Here is a 16,191-nt window from a genome sequence, read left to right as displayed (position 1 = left end):
TATATTCCAGAAACTCTAGGACTTTCTGTTTTTGGCTGAAAAGATAGCTCCCATATTCTTTTCTTTCTACTTGGACTCCCAAGTAGTAGATGATAACTCTTTCACTTCAACCTCTTGAATCAGATGTTGGACTATTTCATCATAGTCTTTCTTCTCTTCATAACACAAAATCAGATCGTCAACGGAAACCAGAATGTAAGTCCATCTATTGTCTTGGTACCTTGAATAAAGGCATTGGTACCTTGGTACCTTGAATTGTTCAGTTTTGCCTTGCTTAAAACCTTTGATGTAGTTTTTCATTCCAACACCTTGCAGCTTGTTTGAGCCCATATACACTCTTCTGCAGTTTACACACAAGACACCTGTCCTGGGATTGTTCAAATCCTCATGGCTCTTCCATGTAAACTTCATTTTATTTCACTGTGCAGAAAAGCTGTTTTTATGTCTAGATGCTTCACATGCATCTTTTGCACTGCAGCTATACTCAGGAGCACCCTTATTGAAATGTGCCTCACCGCTGGTGCGAAGGTCTCAAAGTAGTTGTCACTGTATTTCTGAGTGTAGCCTTTGGCAACTAATCTTGCCTTGCATCTTTGCACTTTGCCTTCAGCATCACATTTGGTCTTGAAAATCCACTTGCACCCAACTGTTCTCTTCCCTGGAGGGAGTTCCTCAAGGGTCCATGTCTGATTTTTGATGAGAGATTCAAACACTTCCTCTGCAGCCCTTCTCTACTTCTTTGCTTCTTTGGCAGGCATTTTTGTTATGTCTTTCCATGTGGAGGGTTAAGGCACAACTTGCCAGATTGTCTTTTCGGGGGTATGTTTTTGTTTACTGTCTCATCGCCAGATTTCTGGCTCTTCAGCCCCTTCTGGCTTTGTGGCCCCTTCTAGTTTTGCGTCTCCTTCTGGCTCTGTGGGTTCTGCAGCTGTGTCATATGTACAGTCCATGATGGGTATTTGTACTGCTCTTCATTTTTTCATTTTACCAATGTCTGCTATCTTCCTTTTCATTAGCATAGACAATGTGGCAGATTTTTATTGTTTCAGTCTTTAGGTTAAGGATTCGGTATCCTCTACATTCCTTCTTCTGCTTGGAGATCCATCTTAGACCTTTTTTCTTTAGGAACATAACTGTAGGTTTTTGATCCAAAAACCTTCAGGTGATTCATACTTGATTTGTACCCATACCACAGTTCAAATGGGGTACTGCTTGCACCTTTGGAAGGCAGTCTATTTTGCAGATAGGTATCAGTGTTAATTGCTTCTCCCCAGAATTTCTCAGGTAGCCCTGCTTCAAGGAGCACGCACCTCATCATTTCAGTGAGAGAGCAATTCTTTCTCTCTGCTACTCCATTCTGCTCTGGTGTGCATGGCACTGTGACTTGATGTTGAATCCCCTGCTCAGTCATATAATTTTTCATTTCTTGTCCTACATATTCATCTCCATTGTCAGTGTGGCATACCAATGGCCCTCTTTGGAATCTGTTACTGACCATTGCTACATAAGCTTTAAATTTTTCCAGCACTTGATCTTTCTCCCTGATCATGTATATTACAGTATACTTGGAGAATGCATCAATGAAGGTGAGAATATATTTGTTGCCACTCGGTGTTGCTATTCTCATTGGATTGCACAGATCACTGTGTATTAAATCTAATGGCTGCCTTGCCTCATTTTCCTCAGCTCCTTTTCCTCTAAAGCTGGGTCTGATTGCATTGCTTTTAATGCAGCATAATCATTTTTCTTCAAAAACACACTTTGACAAAAGGCATGCAATTTACAGATTATTGCTTTGAAGTTGACTGATTGCATCTCGATGCCCAAAACGCCTGTGTAGATTAATGAGCAATTCTTATGCTTACAGGTCTTCTTTGCATTGGCAAAGTTAACAACTTGCTGGCACATTTCCAGGGGCATTCAGACCATTCCGCTTCTTAGCTACAGCTATTATTTCTCTGTCCTCCTTAATGAGACACTGTTTCCCAAAAGATACTTCTCTCTGCAAGCACGCTTATAGAAAGCAGGCTAGTGTCCAAAGTTAGCACATAGAAGCACTTTGTTAGCAAGATTTCTCGGGTCTGTTCATTTGGAAGTTTGCATCTTACTGTTCCAGACCCTATGCCTGCAATTTCTACAAATCTGCCATCTGCTACATGCAACATCTCCCTTTTTTCTTACTTTAACATTTCAAAGAAAGCTTTATTCCCTGTCATGTGAGCTGTACATGCAGAGTCAATATACCAAAATTGCTCTCTAGATTCTTTTTTCTGCTAGCATAAAGCATTTCCTTGCAGGCTTTGGTTTGTCACAGGGAAATTCCTCCCTGCTCCTCCATTTCCTCTCTGGAGGAGAGTGCAGTGGTTAAGTGCAGCAGGTTTAGTGGTTAAGAGCAGCAGGGCTCCAGGTAAAGAGGTTGTGGCAGCAGGAGCTAGGATGCCTCCCAAAAAAGGCTCAGGCCCCTCCAAGGGCAAGCAGCCAGCCAAAAGGCCTGCCCCCTGGCAGCCCCTGGTGGCCCTGTCATCTTCTGATGAGGAGGACATGGGTCCCGGGTGGCAGGAACTGCTGGAGAGAATTGCTGCATTGGAGCAGGCCTGCGGTGTTTCTAAGGTCAACCCCGGGGCCAAACGCAAGCAGCCTATAAGGGCAGCCTCTACCACTACCTTCCTAAATGACCTATTGTCTCGCATTTCCACCCTTGAGGGGCTGTCTAGCCTGGGAGGCACCTTGGAGGCACCTGACCTGATGGCACCTGCTGGATCGGGGGCTCAGCCTCAGGAGAACACAGGTGCATCTGTGGTTGACATCAGCTGGTCAAAGGATGCCGGGCAGGTGGCGATAGCTGTGCAACCTCTGGAAGTGGATGGTAAGTCATCATTGCCCCAGCAGGGGTGTGTGTGTGGCCCTGGGGGCCCTGGGGTCAGGCCGTTGCCTCCACGTCCTCTGAAATGCTTCATACATCATAAACCCAGGCAAGCACGTCACAGGCTGTGGGTGCTGGTGACTTATGGCCACAATGGAGGCAGCCAGCTTTTACGGGTCAGTTGCCTGGGGTGGCTGGCTGGTCGCCCATGCCATCACAATCACAAGTGGGTATGGGCTTAGTGGCCCCTTGGGGTTCGTATTATTGTTGCCCATGGACACCCTATGGGTTGGTTCCTTTTATGGCATTGCCCTTTGGGAATACTGCCATGCCCCTTGGGGACCATTTAACACCCGGGACCAGGGGAAAAGATACTTAAAGGGGCGTATGTGGATGTTTTCACCCTCCTTTTTAGAGAATTGGATAAAAAGGATAAGGAGAACCTTGAGGAACGTCATAAGGAACGGTTGAGGTGCCGCAGGGTGGATAAGACCTGGGCAAACTGGGTGCCAAGCTTTCTTATATATACAGGGGTTATAGACCGCGCACAGCCATGGAGGGTGGCCCCCCTATTCCAGTATATGGATATCATATACAAGGGATAGACGGACTTCACCGGTGCAGCTTGGCTGCAATACGATGAAGAGTTCCATGTGCACACCACGCTTAATCTTTCTTTGCCTTGGGATCAGGTCCCCCAGAAGCTTTGGCTGCAGGTTATGTCCCCGTCGAGGCCCAATGCAAGTGATTGCTCTGACAGTGGTCACCTGGTTCAATGTTCTTCCATGCCAACCAGCACTCGCTCTCCTGCGGATCAGGCCGCAGCAGCTTGTAGGCTATGCTGGGAGTTTGCTTTCCGGGGGGTTTGTTCCAGGGAGCCTTGCAAGTTCCACCACGTGTGCTCGGTTTGGTCAGGCCCCCATGCCTTTACAGCATGTAAGTGTGCAGGGCAAGCCAAGAGGCATGGGCTGGAAGGTCCTAGGTCTCCCCAGCAACAGTTGGGTAAGGGGTCTTTGCCCACAATGAAAGGGCAAGAGTGCAGGTTCCGTTCAGTTGTTGCCTGGTTTACAGCTGTTAATGGTTGTGTTTTTTGCCTAGGTGCGGTTGTGTGGGGGCCTGAGTGACTATGGAGGTTGGACTACTGAATGTTTTGAATTGTTGTTTGCAGGTCCAGTGCCCGTTGCTCTCATAGTTGTTGCAGGACCTGGGTTTGTATGTTCCAAGGCTTCCCTGCCAGGTGAGTGCACGAAACTTGGAGATTGTTTTGTCTTTGGCCCTCAGCCTGTGCTGTGGGTGTGCTGAAATCCAATGCTTCCCCTCCAGGTGTGTGCAAGAAGCTTGGAGTTGTTTAGTTTTGGGCCCACAGCTTGGGTGCCTGGGTGCGCATATTCCCTGCCTGTTGCGCGGGATTTTCTGTTGTTGTTTTGGGCCCAAGGCTTTCCCGCCGGGTATGTGCAAGAAGCTTGGGCCCCAGATTGCGTTAGTCCAAGGTTCCCCTCTGTAGTACATAAGGAGCTTGGAAGGGGATGTAAGCATTATGTAAGGGCACCCCACCCGCAAATCAGGGCCACATTTGCTGACCTCTACAAAGGCGATGGTGGAACAACTATTGGAAGATGCACGGCAAGGGAATGGTGGCTTTATGCCACTTGTGAGGCGTGAAGGCCTAAGCAGAGGCTTGGCCTTAGTGGTGGCAGGTTAGGAGTTTCAGAAAATGAGTGGGCCGGTGACCACCTTTGGCATATCCCCATTGGTGGGGAATTGGGGTCTGGCAGGAGCAGCTGGCTGCTGTACAGCCTAGTTGCAAGGTCAAATGCCCTGGTGGGGAACCACCGGACAAGCCAATCTCCCCCTGCGGCTTTATGGCCATGGGGGAGCTTTAAGGGGTTGAACTACTTCAGCAACCCAGCTGTGTCCCAGCCATACCATGGATGGCTTGCACCCAGCACAGCGGGTGCCTAGTCCATACAGGTCAGGGTGGAGGTCCAGGAGTGACCCCAGGGTCTGACCTATACCGCTAGTTAGGCCCTTGCCGTGTTGACAAATATGTTGTTATCTATATATATATATAAAGACAAGTGTCCTGACTGACTCACCAATGCCCAGCCCAAACCCCTGAACCTAGAAATGTGAAATTTGGGAAGGACGTTCCTTTTGTGATGTAGAGGCTCACTAAGAAGGGATTTTAAGAAATTCACTGCCTAAGGGGGTAAAAAGGGGTAAAATGTGTTTTCCCATAGGGATACAGCTTACCTGTGTGGCTGGCAAGGTGCTCCTCTCCCTCCCCACACCAACTGCCAACTCAGCCACTCTGCCCTGAGATCATTTGCATATGCGGCCTTGACTGGCCATCAGCCCAACATTCTAAACAGTATGCAGGACACATGCAGTACTCAGGACACATTCAATGACTCCCAGTCATTGAATGTGTCCTGAGGCAAAAAATGCACCTCCCCTCTAGGGTTGCCAATCTCCCTGTGGGGCTTGGCTTTCCTGTGTGGCTGGCAGGCTAATGGGTCAGCTGTGTGTTCTGAAGTAAAAATTATGTTAAGGAAACTGCAGACAGTTGAAGAAAGACAGTACAAGACTCCTGGAAAGGGATTATATGTAAAAGTCAGTATGGCAGCTGAGTTTTTAAATGTTCATGGGGAGATGGTGCACAACCTTTCTAGAGATCATTTCTATGTGAACCTCTCACATTAACCTGCCGAAGGGCCCACCACACCACCCCATCCTCAGTCCAACTCCACCTCACACATCTTGCAGCCATCACCTCTTACTGCCGCCAAGAAGCCTCCTGGCAGACGTTGTGCAAGATACACCAATGCTAAAAGGAGGAAGCAACTTAGAGATGTGGCAAAGAAATATGCTCATCGTACTCCAACGGAACACCTATCAACGGTGGGCAAGTACCAGCAAGTCCTGAGTCCAAGTCCCCAGCATGTCCTGAGTCCTGCAGGCCTGGGCACAGTAGTGATGACCCTAGCAGACCTAACAGCCACGCTATACCCTGATATCGTCACTATAACGGAGAAGTCCATGGACGGGCTGTGCAAGTGTGCCACTCTGACCCCCAAGAAAGACAAGGCTACCATCATTAATGAAACACAACTTAACTCCCTCAAAGGGGCAGAAATGGAGTACAGATCTGTGGACTCAGTGGTGCAAATAGACGATGTAGTCCACTACCCTGTGGAGTTCCTCACCATGCTCAACCCTCCTGGCTTCCAAGCCCACAAGCTTCTCTTCAAAGTGAGAGCTCCAAAGTGGGCAGGGGGAACCACCAATGAGGTCTACAAAGAGGTCCTTCAGTAGAAAAATAAGGTTGTACATAATTTTCACTTTATTTCTTGTACTACAATCTTTTCCTTTTAAAAATCTCTTCAATAAATGTTACATTCGAAATTCGCTTCATCAGTTTTAGGCATCAACATGCTTTGCTTTATTCAAACACTTTTGTGAAGCTCAGGTACTATGCTATTATACTATAAAACCAATTCAACCTCCCCCCGCCCCCAAACCAAAAACGTTACTTCCACATAAATATTATAACTGGATTTAAAGTAGTTAAGTACCATAGCAAAGCATGGGCATCAAGCTAGTTATTTTAATAAAGCAACTCTTTAATCCCAACACTTGTGTCTGCATCTTCATTCTGACTGGAAGGGGTGGCAAAAGCAATATTATGATCAGAATGAAGAGTAGAACTTAACAGCTATAACACCCTGTATAAACAGGTGAGAATAACTTCTCACTCTGGTTATTGGTGTAATCACCAATTAGAAGGGCTACAAATAAAAAATAAAGAAGTTAAGAGCTACTTCAGTTATACACAGAATCCTCCCCTCCCCCAAACTACATAAAACTTTTTGTATTTAATTATAAAACTACAGTCATAACTTCCCACAGAATTTTAAGGTTATTCACATATATTACAGTGGTTCTCAACCTTTCATATCTTATGCCCCACCGGTTACTCTATTAAAGAACCTGGGTTGTGCCATAATAGAAACAAAAAGTCCACTTTTCCCAAGAAGGACATTTATATGTTTACAGGCATTCTGTTTTTATATTTATCATTTAAAGCAAATTTAAGTACATAAAAAAATTGCAGAAGCACAATGGATAATACCAAACAGGTAAGCTCCACATAATGCAGCTCATTGAAGACACTTGATGGTGGGCAGGGGGAATGAAGGAATAGGAGAAATGCCAAGTGTCCAGGGTTACTACTAGAGATGGGCATGAACCGCATTATGAACTTCAAAAACCCATGAAATTGGCGATCGCGTGATCGTGATCCGGTGGTTCGTGATTGTCCACGGCCAATGAACCAGCATTCAGGAGAGGCCTGGTTCGGTGCGTTCGGCCGTGGGTCGGGAAGCCAGACAGTCAGGCGCCAGCAATCAATTCCCCTGGCAACGGAGCCGGGAGAATGCCTGAACTCTGTGCTCCTTCTGTTGCCCTGGAAACCCGAATGGAAGCCCAGCTTACCTTGATCAGCAGGTCTTCCTTCCAACCACGGAGCTGCAAAGTGGTTACAAGTTGGGAGAAGACATCCACAGGAGGGAGGGGGAAGGGGGTGTTCTGTAGCCATGGGCACTCCAATCTCATCCCTGAAAACCCTGATAGGCAGCTCTGATGGCCAAACACAGACCTCCTGAGTTGCTCAATGGGACCTGTGCTTATAAATAGCTGTGGGCTCCCAGGCTGGGTTTCACTTTCAGAGAGCAGTGGAGTGGGACAGAGCTCTTGCTTGCCACTTGCTAGCCTTTGGGGAGAGTGACTGAGAGTATAATTCAGCTTGGATTTTTGTGGGAGTTTCCTGGGGGCCTTGGATTGGAGAGGGTATAACTCCAAGATTCCTTTTGCAATCTTGTCCAAACTTGGGTGATGGCTGTAGGAGAGCCTGCAAAACACTCCCTGGGAATATGGGCTCTCTAAGTGCAATGGGGGCCGTTCTGAGCCCCATGAACCGCAAACCGGTTCGGCAATGGAAAATGTTCGTTGCGGTTTGCGACTTTGGGATAGTCGTCAGCACCGAACCATGAACCGCTGGTTCGTTAAATTTTTTTGGTTCGTGCCCATGTATAGTTACTACTGCCATGCTAAAAGGTGGAGAAGTCACAGCAGGCAGAATTGGCAGGAGACAACACATTACACTTGTAGGCAGGCAAGGGGATTGAAGAACAATTTCCTAATAATTGTTATGAAAACCCTGTGTTCTACCAAGACAACTTCTGGGTTCCACTGGCGGTATGTGCACCACTGTTACAGTTAATCTTCATTCCCCGTCTGCAATGCTGTATTTCAAAAATTTTATAATCAGGGGTGGGGGGGTTGTTTCATGTATGTACTTACCAACAGTATCACATGGTTCATCTTTATGTACACAGAAATCCTTCCTAAAATTGGAGGGGAGAAAAGACAAACCTTTATGAAAATCTTGCTGCTAGAACACTAATGGTTGTGTCACCTATTCTGACAAATGTTGGCTTAATAAATGATAGGATTCTTCTACCTCTAAAGAACATGAATTAAAACCTGAAATTAACAATAAGTCTTTAAATTTAAACCTACTTGGATGAGTCACTTGGAAAACAACACTGTAAATAATTCTTTCTTATATTTACCTTTGCTATATTTACTGATATCTACCACTTTGCCAAATTATTCTCTTTCATCTTTTATTGAGAGTGAAAATTATGCATGTCATCATTTCTTTAATACTGAATAAAGAGCATCTGATAATCTGTTAGATCTAATGACTTCCTTCCACTGTGAGGAGGTCTTGCTATGGTGGAGAAAGACTCCATACTTACAAAAAGGGAGTCACTGAATCCAATCCAATACATAGGAAGCGCTTAGAACACTGACATGCTATAGTTTCATAGTTTTTTAAGGCACCAAGATAAGTACAAAGAGTGAAGCAACATCTCATTGCCTCATCTCTAACCTCGGGGGGGGGGAGCATTTCAAATGGCTTCCTTGAGGTGTTGGCAACACTGGAATGTTAATATAAGGGAAATAGGAAACAAACCCATAATGAGGATTGGCTGTGCCATGGGAAGGCTATGCTATATCTAGCTCACTTACAATGCAATCCTACTCAGATTATAGGAGTGTGTTGTAGGAAGTGGCTCAGAGAGATGCCTTGGTAAGGATAGGGTTTATACGCTACTCTGGTATGTCTGCTGACGTAGACACGCACCTTCTGGGAATTTTCACACCACTAAACATGCCATGTAAATTAGTTATGCTTTGTTTCAGAAAGATTTCATCTCTGTGCTTGGCTTTATGTTTGTTTTCCAAATTTCTGCTATTATACCCCTACTGTATCTCTTTCACTGAATGTTCTAACTGTTGATTATATTGTTTTTACTTGCACTGTATAATCTGCTGGATCACAGTGAGAAAAGCAGGCTAGAAATAATAATAATAACAACAACAACAACAAAAACAACAACAACTAAACAACAACATATGGAAGAGTGCTCTGTTCTTAATATCTGTCCAAGATCATACTAACGTACCTACCATATTACATGTTATTTTTTTTCTAAACTACAAGAAAGCATCTAGGTTAAGCTTGTTAAGACAGATGAAAATATATTTGCAATTTAGTCCTTAGGATTGATTGTGTACTAATTCAATGAAAGTCAACATACCTACATGATGCCATTCATATTGGTGGTGGTGGAAAGTGCTTTCTAGCTGATTTATGGCAACCCCTGCTGGAATTTTCAAGGCAAGAGACTAACAGAGGTGGTTTGCCATTGGCTGCTTCTGCATAGTAAGTCTGGTCTTACCTTGGAGATCTCCCATCCCATTACTAACAAAGGCCAACCATGCTTAGCTTCTGAGTTCTGATGAGATCAGGCTTGCCTGGGCTATCTAAGTAAGGCGCCATTAATATTATTATGTATTATAAGAGTAAGAGGATTTCAGAGACACAAGTTAGAGAATGGCTTCAAACTGTGGATACTATTATAAGCAGTTTGAGATGCTTTATTTTTGGCTGATTCTATTTTCAAAGAAATATATTTCCAGAAGTTTAATTATGGGAGTTTGGGGAAACAGAACTGTTAGGTTTTGGCAACTGTAATGCACACTTGCATCCTGTTTTGTACTGAAACAACTGTTAATACATCCCCTAATTTCCAAGAATGAAGGCTGTATACCTTTGAGGATAGCCTGCCCTGTAAAAAAATTTGATACTCTAGATAACCTTATAAATAATTTGTAATTTGTTTCCACATTTTTAATCAGGCAATTGTATGAGGATCATATAGCATCTGAACTTTAAGTATGTATCTTATCATTTCTTAAACAACTTTTTCCAAATCTTTTAATATGATTTGTTATTCTTGGCAATTCATATGTACCATAACCAGGACTGAAACTTGCCTCAAAACTTAATGGACAAATAGCACAAAATAGATGTAAATCCTGGAAGTACACTGAAATCTGTATTTAATTGCAATTTCTTATAAAGGCTTGCATAAATATGAGAAATTCTGAGAAATTTCATAGAAAGGCATATACACACTGATATATCCTACTTTCCCTTTTTATTCTCCCTCCAAACTTCCTCCCCATCTACCAAACTTCCCCCCATTTACCAAGCCGCTCAAACCCCAACCACCAATCATTTTTCATCCTAACTTTTCCTCCCTTCTGTTTCTCACAATCTATTTCTCAATTGTGGATCTCTTCCCTCCTCATCTTCATGGGAGATGTATTTATTTATGTATTTATTTAATGTAATTTATAGTCCACCTTTCTCACTGAGACTCAAGATGGATTGCATAGTATGAGATTAGTACAGTCAATATCAAGGACATTTCAATAAAAAATGTCATAGGGTAAATAAATGCACGTTTACAAAGACACGTAACATTAGCAAAAGTCCAATACAGAACTGAAGAAATGCTGAAACAGAGCATAATATGTAAGACAACATTGTGGTGAAGTCTATGATCCCTAACATCTCTTTGAGACCCTCTCCCTACAATACAGCCCTCCTATCTGAGTAAAAAGCCCTTTTGAATAATTCAGTTTTGCATCATTTGTGGAAAGCCATGAGAGGGGGGGGGATCTCCTGACTTCCTCAGGCAAGTCATAGGATGGGGCCACCAAAAAGAATGCATGTGTATGGGCAGCTGTTGATTTTACCCATGTGTAGGGCGGCACCTGCAGGAGACTCTGTTCAGATGAGCAAAGCTGCTGTGATGGGACATAGGGAGAAAGGCGGTCCCATAGATATGCCGGGCCCAGACCATGAAGAGCCTTGTATGTGATAGCTAATACCTTGAACTAAGCATGGTAACTGATAGGTAACCAATGGAATGACTGCAGAATGGGAGTGATAGTCATGCTCCTGCTTGCACCTGATAACAGCCAAGCTGCATGGTTTTGCACCAACTGAAGTCTCCTAGTTAACTTAGATGGGAGACCAATGTATAGAGCATTACAATAGTCAAGTCTCGATCTTACCAATAGCATGGATCCAGGTGGCCAGATCGACCATGTCAAGATGGAAGCCACCTTCCAGGCTAGAGTGAGGTTGTAGAATGTATTTTTTGCAGCTACCATAATTTGTTTTTCTAGTAGTAGTGCTGGATCCAGTATAATCTTAGGCTTTTAAATGAGTCTGCAAGGGTCAGACGAACTTTGTCAAAAGTGGGGTGTACAATGTCCTTCAAGATCTCTACCTTCCCAATAAGCATCTCTTTCATTTTGTCTGGGTTTATTTTCAATTTGTTCATTTTCAGCTATTTGACCACAGCTGTCGGACAGTGATCCAAGATTTTTACATCCTGTGGGAACTTGGATAGTGGGATATAGAGTTGGGTGTCATCTGAATATTGTTGACATCCCACTCCATAGCTGCAAATGATTTCTCCTAAAGGCTTTATATAGAGGTTGAACAACACGAGAGATAGGATTGCACCTTGCAGAACACCACAAGATAATACCATTCTGGACATAGCTGATCTCCAACGGCAACCCTTCAAGTCTGTTCCATGAGAAATGATTTAAACAAGTCCAAGGCACATCCTTTGATGCCTAATTCTGTCTCTAAATGCCTCAACTGGGTGGCATGGTCTACTGCAGATAGATCCAGGAGGTACAATAAGGACGCATAGCCTTTGTCTATATTCTGACGGAGAGCATTCACTAAAGCTACTAGTGCCATCTCTGTCCCATGACTGGGTTTGAATCCAGACTGTAAAGGGTCCAGAGCACTAGAGTTATCCAAGAAGACCTGGAGTTGGTTAGCTACTGCTTTCTCAATCACTTTGCCCAGAAAGGGCAGATTAGAGACTGGGCGATAATTGGCCACAGCATTTTTGTCTAGGGATTTTTTTTTATTAGTGGGCAGATAACTGCCTGCTTGAGCAGCTGGGGGAAGGTGCCCTGAGTTAGCGATTTATTTACAATAGACCTCACTTATGTGGTCTTTACTTGATTTTAACAGCCAAGATGGGCAAGGATCCAGCACACAAGTAGTGGCTTTCATAGATGTCAGGATCCTGCTAAGATCTGTCATTGTAACTGGTTCAGCACAGTCCATATATGATCCAGGTTGTGTATTAAGCATTTCTTCCATCTCATCTGTATTACATCTAGCATCCAGATCAGAGCATATTTGTGCTATTTTATCAGAGAAAAACTTAGCAAAGGCCTTACAGCTATTTGTCTGTTCTTGAGACTATAAAGATTCAGATTTAGGGGTCTGAAGGTGTTGAGATAACTTGAACAACTGTGATGGTTGTGAACTAGCTGATGCAGTGTTTGCTGAGAAATAACATTTCTTTGCCGGTTTCATTTACACTTCATAGGTCCTCCAATAGGTTCTGTAGCATGCTCTATCAATTTCCATGCCAGCGTCTTTCCAGACATCTTCCAACCTTCTTTAGGTCACCCAGCTCCATGGTAAACCACGGGGCTGGCTTCCATCCCAAGGGTCTGAGGAATTGACAAGGAGCAATGGTGTCAATGGCTTTAAGGAGCTTCACATTCCACGCTCCTGCAGCAGCTTACATAGAACATGTGTCTGGAATTCTAAAATCCCCCAAGGCATTTTGGAATCTAGAAGGATCTATGAAACTTTGTGGGCGAATCATTTTAACTGGAGGCTCCATTCTGCAGGGTACTGGGGCCATATTCACTTTTGCCTTCAGTAGATTATAGTCTGACCACGGTTAAGGCCAAATCTCCAACATTGAAACAGCAGGGAAAAGGAAGATGCCAAACTCAGCTATGGATTTGTAAGAGTTTAACTTTGCTCTGAGTTTTTCAGAATGCTTTTCATGAGTGAACATTTTCTGCCCCAAATGCATGTTTTATAAATTTAAAGAACATGAAGATTATACTACAACTGAAGCAACTGACTTTATCCAGAGAAATACTTCACTTTGTTATCAGCACAGGTACTAGCAGTTCATCACAGGGGCAGCCTTAGCCAAAGGGCAATAAGGGCAACTTCCCCAGGTCCTATGCTATGAAGGCTCCCAACTAGAGATGGGCACGAACTGGGGAAAAACCAAACCATGTGATTCGTGGTTCGTCAAATTTCACAAACCACGAACTTTAACGAACCTGCCCCCGGTTTGTGAACCGGTTCGTTTGGTTCATGAAAACATCACATCCAGGTCAGAAAATCATCACTTCCAGGTCAGTAGAAGGTCTCTTCCGGGTCACCAGAAGGTCTGCAGGAAGTCCATCCCCTGTTGCCTAGGAAACTGATTGATTGGCAACAGGCTGTCTGCAGTGACGAACCAAAAAATGAACCAAATGAACCAGCCTAAAGTTCATGGCATTTCGTCAGAAATGGGATCTGACGAATCATGGTTCACAAAACATGAACTGGCCTGGTTCGTGCTTAATTTTGGTTCATATTTCAGTTCGTGCCCATCTCTACTCCCAACCACCCATGTCCCCTGCCCCCAAAGGAAGGAGAAAAGAAGAAGAGGAGACTCATGTAGCCATTTACTCACACATGCCCTGTCTGGGGCTTGGGCAGCTGGCTTCCAGTGATAGCAGCAACTCCCACCCACCTCACACCGTGAAGGCCACCTATTGCTTGACCCTCTACAAACACAATCTTGAATTATTGTCACATGACCTCTCTCTCTCTCTCTCTCACACACACACACACACACACGTGCGCGCGCACACACACACACACAACAAGTTTCATTCAAAGATTTTCACTCATCTTCATTCATAATAATATATTACTGCAGGTGGCGTTTCAGGGAAATTTTAACATATGCATCCCTTTAATATAAATGTCTTAAGTTCTCAGTTCAAATATTATATTATTCTACTGTAACCCTCATCTAATTTAATAGTCTATACTGATCTACAGTGCTCTGTGATAGGAAACTTGGATTAGGACCCTTTGCAAGATAGCAATCCTCTAGTATCAGGCCAAATACCCATCATTTACAACCTTTAAGAGGTTTATGACAGATTTCTAATTTAGATGAAGTGACTAATGGCTGAAAAGAAACTGAGACAAGAATGGGCATCTACTAGTCTGTCATTTCCATAACTTATACTTTACTCATAAACTTTTAAACCTATTAAATACAGCACTAAAAGAGGTCCCCAGGGCAATGCAAATACTTAATATTCAGTTACCTCAAATAAAGCCTACTATTATACAAAAATCTCTTCAAAGAAACAAATAAAACATGCATTTAGGTATGAAAAGAGGGACACAGAAAATGGCAAGGAAATAGAACAGAGAAAATTGTACAGGAAACTGTCCAAGCTGATTTCAGCAGGAAGTCTTTACAGAACTGAAGCTAGTTATATAGTCTAAACTCTTCTAAGTCTCATATTATGTGTTCTCCAATTACAAACCTAAGCAAGAATGCTTGGGAATATGTTCCATTGAAATCACGTTAATATACTTCCAAATAAATGTGTTTAGGAATGAGTGTTTAACTAGATTGTGAGATGCATGAATGGATTTCCTTGTGGCTTTAAAATGGAAAACACGGGCAGCAGGGTGGTGGTGGTTAGTCTGTTGCTTGCATGCCCCCTCCATAAACAAATACCTTTGGAATCAAGGTTGTAAAATCGTGAGGAAGGGTAAATCTGTCTCTCTTGATGTCAGAGCTGAAATCTTAAATTGTGGCTCTTGTGGCTCCTATCTACCACTTGTAAAAAAAAATATCCATTCACAAATCTCAAGCATTTCATCTAATTCTGAAATATCAGTATTTCAAACAGGTTGCAAAAATCTGGTTAATAGTCATATGATCATGGGAAATGTGCAGAAACTTGAAATTCCCTTAAAATAGCCTCATGCTCAGGGTGCTCCTGCACCAAGAGTGGAGAAAACTGGACTCCATTATAATCTATATAAGAATACAAGGGCTGTGCCTGTGGTGAACTGGACCAGGTAAAATCTAGCAAAAGTTAAGCAAGTGTGCTGTCTCAGGTTTCTCTTCAGATATCAGTGGTGGATATCTTACTATCCATGCACAGAAAATATATCAAGCTTCTCCACATTCCTCGCTGTTCCTGCAGCCTTGTCTGATTCCTAGAAAAATCATTCCTTAGGTTTCAGGATCTGCACAGAGGATGAAATCAACAATTTCTTCAGCAGCACAGAGTGTACAGAAGAGAAAGAAGGATGGATTTCATCCCCTGGTCCTTCCTCACTCAAGTTCCTTCAACCCATCAACCTATTCCTCCATTCAAGTGCCATGGCCCATGACGACCTGGGAAATATCTTTCTTTGAATCAGGAAGAGCTGCAGGAAGATAGAGGAACAAAAGAAAGCTTCACATTCTGTGCATGGGATGGTAGAATAAGGGCCTATATGTCTCTTCTTTGGATTTTCACCTCATGTATTTGTCATTTCACCATGATCTCTAGAATTCTTAGCAATACAATCACTACTGTTTTATTATAAAACCATTACTGCTTCATATTCATATATATTCAATATGCATATTGCAATACATAATATATATGCATATTGCACTGCAATCATAGCATAAACTCAAAGACTATTCAGAAACTGCAGCTAGTATAAAGTACGACATCCTGTTTGTTATTTGGAGCTAGTCAGTGGGACCATGTCCCTCCTATTCTGAGGCCTCTTCAACGGCTGCCAATTAGGTTTCCAGGTCCAATTCAAGGTACAGGTCACCACCACTACCTTTGACATTGGGCCCACATACCTGAAGGACTCCTTTCCATGCAGCAGTTTCCTTCTCTCCAGCAAGGTCTAAATTCAGTTCTTCCACTTGTTTAAGGTACGTTTAGCAGCAGTCCAAGCTAGAACCTTTCCAGTAGCTGCC

General features: G+C 43.5%; 1 protein-coding gene across 1 annotated transcript in view; it reads right to left on the bottom strand.

Moving 5' to 3' along the window:
* The window catches only part of ADAMTS19 (ADAM metallopeptidase with thrombospondin type 1 motif 19), a 177,015-nt gene that overhangs the window by 108,598 nt on the left and 52,226 nt on the right, over positions 1–16,191 (bottom strand). Inside the window, exon 7 of the mRNA XM_054987442.1 lies at positions 8,225–8,268. Coding sequence (XP_054843417.1) covers positions 8,225–8,268 — 44 coding nt within the window. The remainder of the gene's footprint in view (positions 1–8,224; positions 8,269–16,191) is intronic.

The sequence above is a fragment of the Eublepharis macularius genome, chromosome 8 (genome assembly GCF_028583425.1).
Source record: "Eublepharis macularius isolate TG4126 chromosome 8, MPM_Emac_v1.0, whole genome shotgun sequence".
Taxonomy (NCBI): domain Eukaryota; kingdom Metazoa; phylum Chordata; class Lepidosauria; order Squamata; family Eublepharidae; genus Eublepharis; species Eublepharis macularius.
The sequence above is the reverse complement of the archived record's forward strand: the minus strand, read 5'-3'. Positions and strand labels throughout refer to the sequence as shown.